Below are 8,305 nucleotides of genomic sequence, written 5' to 3'. Positions count from 1 at the left end.
AGTTTGAACTTGAAAAAGCGCTTAAGCTCTTCTACTCGACGAACCCTTTTCAATCTCGTTTCGTATGCCATACTCAACAACAAATTTCAGAAACATGCGGCAAATAAAATTATCGGCGACTGCTGTTGCCACTATTAAACTACTTTTCTTTGGTCAATTTTTTTCGTGTTTGTCAGAGAGATGATCATTGACAAAATAGAGTAACTTTTTTTTTGGCGCAACATATTGTGATGCTTGTTGTTCAATGAAAATGTCGTATGTTTTATGGGTGTGGATGGGAAAGGCGCGCGTGTTGATCATATTTATTATTTTTTTTTTAACACAATTGCACTTAACATGACTCAACTTGGCCGAGGAGGAGGCCTTGTCCCCGAATCGGAGCAAAATAACAAAGCGAGAGAAAAAAAAAGTTAAAGGCATAATAAAACCTTATGTTGTTTAATAAATTTTATGACAAATGTTTTATATGTGAATGTGTGGCCGTAGCTACTTTTATAGCTTTTTTATTTTGCATATTGCCATGTGAGTGAAAGCGACATGCATAAAACATAGGAATGCAATTTCCATGAATGATTTTGCTATATAGAGACACACCAGAATGGACAAGAATTAATCTAAAGAGATATGTAAATTTGAGTTTTATCGACAATGTTTTGATGAAATTTGTTGCAAAAGAATTTAATTTTGTTTGCCAATTTTTTTTTCATACAAAAAAAAAATCCGCAAATTAATTCATTCGTTAATGGTTTTATTTTTTGAAGCGAATAATTTAAAGGAAAAATAATTGTGGACGGACATAAAAACCTCTGAAACCCGGTTTTCTTTATGGAAAACTCGCTTATAAAGGATTAAAAGTAAAAATTGAAGTGCTATCATGCGAATAAAAAGAGGATTAAAATCTCACAAAGAAATGTATATTTTTTCACTCTCTAATGGAAAAACCTCCAAACCAAATTTAATAAAAATAAAAAGTTTTTTTCTGGAGAAAAAAAAAGTTTAAAAACCAGAACATATCATAAAATGCTATAGTGAGCAATGCATAAAGCTAGAAAGTACTGCTTTCCTCAGGAAGTTATTATTAACTTTCAATATGTTGGCAAACTTGATGCAACTATTACAAAACTTTGGTCTCGACTCGAACGAAATGTGTCGATTTGCAAGAAGATAAAAATTTAGTCAATATATACTATAGAGAAAAGTTTCGGAAGAAATCCTCATTTCCGTATAAAGATTTTTTTTCGGATCTACCAAAAACCACACGAAACAAGATACTGCTTGATGATGGTCGCTTCGCCTGCCTCGAGAAACTCGTCGTCGTCTACTAATTTTTTGATGATATTAAAATTGACTATGGTAAGTCAATTTTCTTGCGTCTATCTCAGTTTACTTTTCATTTAATGACGACGACGAAAAAAAATTGGTAGAAAAAAGTTTCGATGCGAAAAGTTTCTCCAACGACGACGACGGACGAATGTATGACACGTACAATTGAAATTAGATCCTGATTATTATTTTGCATATAATTTTAACTCAATTTTTCTTCGTTTTTCAATCTCTTACTCTCTATCTCGTTTTTCACTGACACAAAAAAAAATAAAATAAAATATACGCGATTCGAATTTCCTCAGTGCGATTTTTCTCTCTTTATACAGTAAACTTGTAATATCTTATTAAATTTTCATGCATAAAATCTTGAGTGAAAATGTGCCTCCTTTTTTGCTTACTTTCCTTGTGCGTAATATAATAATGATCGTAAAAACGATTATTATTATGTATAGCGTGCCGCACATACGAAAAAAAAATTTTTACATTAAATTTTTAATGATTTGCATAAACGATAACATTTAAAAATGGCAAAAATTATAGACAGGAAATATCGGATTATCTGATATCTCTGTCACGTACATTAGAAAATAATTTTCGCAGATTTATGTTTGAAAAGTGTTTATATTTTTTTCTGTAGAATTTACAAAAGAATGAAAATGTATAAAAATAATAAAGAAAAAAATATTTTTATTGTTATTTGTTGTTCCGATATTATTAAAATTCCTCGTTCCTTTTGTTTCATGAGGTGAATTGCGTCGACCTTGACATTTTTTGTTTGAAAAAAATAAAGGATCTCATAAAAATATTTTTTTTGTATGGTTGAAAAATGACAGTTGATATGTCTTGTTATGAGTATTTTTTTTATGAGAAATTAAAAAAAATCATACCTCTGTAAGTAAGCGAGTAGTGGTAATGATGGTTTTTCACTTCAAATTTATAATTAATTGTTTATTATTTATTATCAATATAAATATTTACTTTGTACTTTTCACATCAAAAGCGTTGGTTCAACTACTGATTTTTTTTATTTTTCAAATTGATTCAATTTTCTTTTACTTTTTGTTTATTTATTAATTTTATATTATTTTAATTGTTATTAATTAATTATTATTCTATGTTATTTAATGTTTTTTTAAAGAATAAAATTGTGTATGGCTAATTTTTTGTACATAAATATATGTTTTTATTTTTATTATAATTAGGTTTAATATTATTTATACACATTTAGAGAATTGAAAAGTTGCTATTGTATTATTTTATTTGCTATAATTTATAATAATATTAGTTATTGACGATGAAATGACAAAACACCTATCTAGTATTGTTTGTTTTTTTTTGTGTTATTATATGATTAATTTTAATTTAATTTAAACTGCAGCAGTGTTAATTAATACAAGTTTTGTTGATAAATAAATTAGGATTTATGCAAATGTTTATTTTTATTTTGATAAATAATAAACATATATTTTTTTAATTGTTATAAGAAATTGTTCTGAACCGAATTATTTTGTATAAATATATGTTATAGGCGTATTTTGTCTTATTTCTTCAGTATTATTTTGAATAAGAAATATGAAAAGAGAAACCGTTTGATTATTTTTTGTGCCATGTTTTTTTGTTGTTGTTTGCGATTCTCAAGATTTGCTACAATTGTTGTTATAATTTTAAATATTTCATTATTTTTTTTTAGTGAAGATGAACAAAAAAAGTTAATTTTTAATGTTATTTACAGTTTTTTGTTGATTTTTCTAATGATGATGATTTCTGTAACTCCTTCTTTTTTATATTCATGTTTTTTTTTAAATTATTAATTATATATAATACATTTATATATATTTTTAATATAATTTAATAATTAAAAGTAGTTAACAATAAAAAGGGCACAAGGGTAATTTTTATATTCAAATATATTGTATCGTTTATAGTGTTTGTAATTCCGTGAGTCGTTTATATAAAATGTTTATGGTTCTTAAATAATAATAATAATTATGGGATTATTACATTTTTTAACAATACACATCATAATTCAATAATTTCTTCTCGCTTATGAATTAATTATTATTTAAAAAAAATACAATTAAGAGACATGAATATAAATGACATCGAAAGACATTTACCGGTCGAAGGAAACATTTCGTTGTTAATGATGATAATAATATATAGAATGAGCAAACGAACGTTCTTTATGTAGTTTTTAACGAAAAAATATTTTATTTTCTTTATTCTTTATTTATCATCATAATTATATAAGAAAATATTTTCTGTTATTGTTAGTTTTTCTTTTATTCTCCAAATACTTTAATTTTTTATTATGCTAAAAATTTAACTGTAATGACATTAATTTTAATATTATTTGTGCATATTTTTAATTGTTTTGTTACTTTATTCTCTTTTCTCCTTGTATTCATTATTTAATGTAGATAACTTTATTTTTTTTTTACCCAATTATAATCAACTTGACCGTTTCCTGCTTCTTTATTGTTTTACATATTTTCGATATTTTTTTTAGACTTTTTGCTTTTCGCAACTGTGTCGAATGCTAAATCAACAGGTGACAAGAAAAGTTTTTTCTTCTTAATTAGGCACATTTTTTCAATATCTGACGCACGTTTGCGTCGAAGCTGATCCTGTAAAAAAAAGCGAAGAAAAAAAAGTTGAATTTGTGACGAGATTTAACAAAATTGCAGACGTCTACTGCTGCTGATTTTGATTAAAATACGAAAATCACGCAAATCTCATCATCCTTTTAATAATCTTTGTATTTCAGTTTTCCTTTGTAAGTCTTTACGACAAAATGTCGCTTATTCTTTTTTTTTTGTTTTTTTTGTTCGTTCGTTATCATTTTATATAGGTACATTTTATATTTATTAAGAAGAGTTGTAGGATGAGAGATTGCTGTGTGCCCTTCGGATTGAAAAGGTGTGATATTAAGCTCTTATTTTGGATAAGCGGAGTTGATTATCTTCATCACTAAATCATTCTTCCTTTCAGGAGGTTTGTTTAATCCTTTTATTGATTATATCTATTTCTTTTGGGGCTATTTTAACCCTTTAAGAGGTGAACTTAATTCCTTGAGTGATTTTTATATTACCTTCTGACTTTTCTAACTTTTAAATGAATTAAATGAGTATCTCAAGGGATTCATTTTCAGGACTGAAGACAATAAAATTCGAAAAATTTTCTAATTGGGATTACGTTAGCCACTAAAAGGGCTAGAATAAGTGGCAAATTTACATGAAGGCCAATAAGACTGTAGCCTTAAGTCCCAAAATTGTTGATAAAGGCTCAATAACCTCCCAGTGGGACGAAATAACCTTTTTTTTAAGGCCCTGGGGTCTTAAAAATAAGCCCCCAAACTTTTACATAGAGAAATTCCGAAATTTTTATTTTTTTGGAAACATTTTTTTTAATTTTTTCAAAAAAATATAAATTTCGGAATTTTTCCATGTAAAAGTTTGAGGGCCTTATTTTCAAGACCCTAGGGTCTTAAAAAAGATTATTTCGTCCCACTGGGCTTAGACATGATTGTCAGTTAATCCACCCTAGCTAGAACCTCTTAGGGGCAAAAAATGGGTCAAATTAATTCTTTCAAGGGACAGATCCTTGAAGGTCAAAAAATGTCCCTTTTTATCCGACGCCGTAAATGGATGGCGCCATAAGTTTAATATTAAGGATAAGGTTAAATTGACCCCTAAAAATCTGTAAAAATCTCAGAAGGATCAAAAAAGTCCTTTAAGGGGTCAGACATACCCCTTGAATATATTTGACCCTTTGAGAAATTTTTTGACCCCTTCAACAGGTTAGATTAATTTATCCGAGAGGAATTAAATTAATCCATGAAGGGGTCAATTTAACCTCTAAAGGGGTCAAATCAAATCTCTAACTTAAGATGTTAAATTCCTTAAATAGAGTAAAATTAAACCCTTTAAGTAGTTAGGAAATTCTCTTAAAGATTTAATTTACTACCAAAGTTAGTATGTAAACAATCTGACCCCTTTTTGTGACCCCATAGTCTCCAGAATATTCCCATTTCCAAAATAAGAGACTAAATGAACCCCATTTTCAATCCGTAGGATGTGCGCATAAAAAAAGGAGAAATAAAAAGAGACACAAAAGAAGAAAATTTATCGTTCTTTTCTTTTAATAATAAATTATAACGCTAGTTGCGCGTCTAATTAGCAAAAGCATGACATAGCGCGTTCCAAGCTAAACTGTTTCACATTATATCCCGAGTACACGTAGTGCGACTACATAACCCCGATTTCACCTTAATAATTACCTCGTTTATGCAACAATGAACAATACACGTGAAACACAAAAAAAAAGAAGCGAAAGAAGAAGAACAGTCTTGCCGCCACATGGTACAACAATAATTTATATCGCGCGCTATACCGCATCGTGTCGTCGTCGTCGTCTCTTTTTATATCTCTTCTCTTGCATTTATTCTAATTAGCAAAGACAACAATAACATTATCTTACCTATATTTCCATGTCGTCCGTATCAATTGTGAGTCGCGATGCGGACATGATTACGCCGCTATCTGTGGAGCCGGTTGACTTCATGGACTTTTCCGATAAATGATCGTCGGTGTCTGATTGATTGCTACTGTAACCAATCACGTCGATTTCATCTGGAAAAAAAATAAAAAGAAAATGGATTTGTTGAAATTTGCGTCATTTTGTGTTTGTTTGTGTGCGAAAATTGCCTTTATTCAGGGATAGATAGACGAAAAATTTGCTTAAGAAATCACACATAAAATATTCAAATTTTGCAAAACTCAGCGCTTGATAAATTTTTCCATCTTGCTGAAACGACGCGACGACACAGCTAAGGCGTGCACACTAAATAATGTTACATTTATCTTATTCTCTTGTGCTTAATTTATTTGTGCAGAAAGTTATTTATTAGTTTAAGTTGAGCATTTTATTGTCTCATACTCGCGCGAATGAGTGAAGAAAAAATTTTTATAAAAATTTATGTATCGCGCCAATTGTCGTAAGCTAAAATATTGCGAGATAAAAAAGTTAGAAATTTTCAATATTTTGAACAAAACGAGAGTTTTCAAGAAAATTTCAAGGTGTAAAAAAATTTTTTTTTTTAATTTTAAATGAAAAGCTTATTAAAAATTTAAAAAAAATATTAAAATTTTAATGAAATTTTTAATGAAAAAGGTTTTTTGAGACTTACGTCTATAGAAATCTATAAACATAGATTTTTGCCGATTTTAAAATAATTTTTGAATTTTTTTTTGTCGTTCAAAGAAACTTTTAAAAAACTATTTTCATGAATTTATTGTTATTTGGAAATCTTCAGTGTCTCGGGAATTTCTCAGATTGCGATACACAAATTTTTAATAGTGCAGCGCAACTTTTTGAACAATGGTTCCGATAAAATTTTTATTTGTTGGCTGAAAATTATTATTGGCTTTATTAGATACAGGTTGTCACTGACAGACGACACTATTTTTTATTGATTTTCTTGATGTAATAAATATGAGAATTTTTTATTGCTCACACACACTTTTATTAGTTATAAAATATGGATGGCAATGCACGAACAACTCCCATGCAATTCTAGACATCGATTAAATTTAAATTGAACTGGACATTCAATTGAAATATAATTTGTTGGCAAGTTGTGTAGCTTATCACGAGCAATGCGATGCGATGCAAGAAACGAGAAAAAAAGCGTCGAGTGTTCAATTTTATTGTAGACAAGGGAAAATATTTTATATTTTTATATGTCTCGCAGTGAAACCCGAGAGTAGATCCGTTTTTTCCTTTCTTTTTGGTGATGTGATGGAATATTACTGTTATTATTTCATTTCGCAACGCTTTCTTCTTTCTTACCTTTGTTCGAGTCGCGTTGTAGTCATTAGATGAAAAAAAAACGAACTCACACACCATCAGAACATGTCACGACACATAAAATAAATAATAATAATATCCTTTGATCCCCAGTTAAATACGTGCATGACACAAATTGTGTTCTGCATTTGACATTATAACAATGAGGCACACACACACTCACTCTAAGCTGCTTTTATATTTCCTGGGAAAATGTGTCTCTTTTCTCTCCGTGCAATAATAAAGGAGACGACGGCAAAGGCGATTGTTATGCAGGAGTGCTGAATTGAGCAGTAAGCAACAAAGGGAGTTCTCGCTATAGCTATAAAATTGAAAAATTTTTCTATTTTATTAGTTTAACAGGAAGAATTGAAATCCCGGAACGCCCCAAGAAAGAAAAAAAAGAACGAGATTCAAAAGCATTCGTTGAAACCAAAAGCTTAGCCGCATTTCAAATTGCAGTGAATGCTTTTCATCAGAATTTAATTTTTTTTTTAATTTTCTTGGATTAATGAAATTTTTTCCTATTTTCTACGAATTTTATATATTTTTCATGAATTTTCTTAATTTTTACTAAAATATTTACAAAAGTCTTACATACATTTTTAAAACTTAGAAATTTTAAGTTTTTTTCCGATTTTTCATAAATTTTCCCAGTATTTGATTCTTTATCAATTTTCATCTTTTCATGAATTTTCTTTTCAAAAAATTCGGAAAAATGTTGAATTTTCAATGTTTTTTTTTTCATTTTTTTTTTTTTTGTAAATTTTCTTAATTTTTCCAATTTTCCATAAAACTTCCAATTTTTTATAACACTTTCTAGTTTTTCCAAAGATTTTTATTGTTTTTCAGCTTTTGATGAATATTTATTAGAAAATTGCAAAAATTTTCCGGAAATTTATTAAAGTTTCCACGAACTTTTCGTTTTTTTTATATACTAATCCAACTTAAGTTTGTCCTGAGAATTTTTAATCAATTTTCAGCTTTCTACAATTTATTTTATTTAAAACTGTTGAATTTTCCACGAATGTTTAAGGAAAAAAAATTATCAAAACTTGAAGAAAAATAAGAAAAGTTTGAATTATCAAAAAGACACTGCATCACGGACAGACGGACATCCCAATGGGACATC

At 28.4% G+C, this 8,305-nt stretch overlaps 1 protein-coding gene across 1 annotated transcript in view; it reads right to left on the bottom strand.

Moving 5' to 3' along the window:
• Positions 1-3,761: 3,761 nt before the first annotated feature.
• The window catches only part of LOC134835108 (max-interacting protein 1-like), a 121,926-nt gene continuing 117,382 nt past the window's right edge, over positions 3,762-8,305 (bottom strand). The window contains exons 6-7 of the mRNA XM_063849973.1: positions 5,806-5,957; positions 3,762-3,953 (exon numbers count right to left, since the gene is read on the bottom strand). Coding sequence (XP_063706043.1) covers positions 5,806-5,957 — 152 coding nt within the window. The 3' untranslated portion in view covers positions 3,762-3,953. The remainder of the gene's footprint in view (positions 3,954-5,805; positions 5,958-8,305) is intronic.

The sequence above is a fragment of the Culicoides brevitarsis genome, chromosome 3 (assembly GCF_036172545.1).
Source record: "Culicoides brevitarsis isolate CSIRO-B50_1 chromosome 3, AGI_CSIRO_Cbre_v1, whole genome shotgun sequence".
In the NCBI taxonomy this organism is placed as follows: domain Eukaryota; kingdom Metazoa; phylum Arthropoda; class Insecta; order Diptera; family Ceratopogonidae; genus Culicoides; species Culicoides brevitarsis.
The sequence above is the reverse complement of the archived record's forward strand: the minus strand, read 5'-3'. Positions and strand labels throughout refer to the sequence as shown.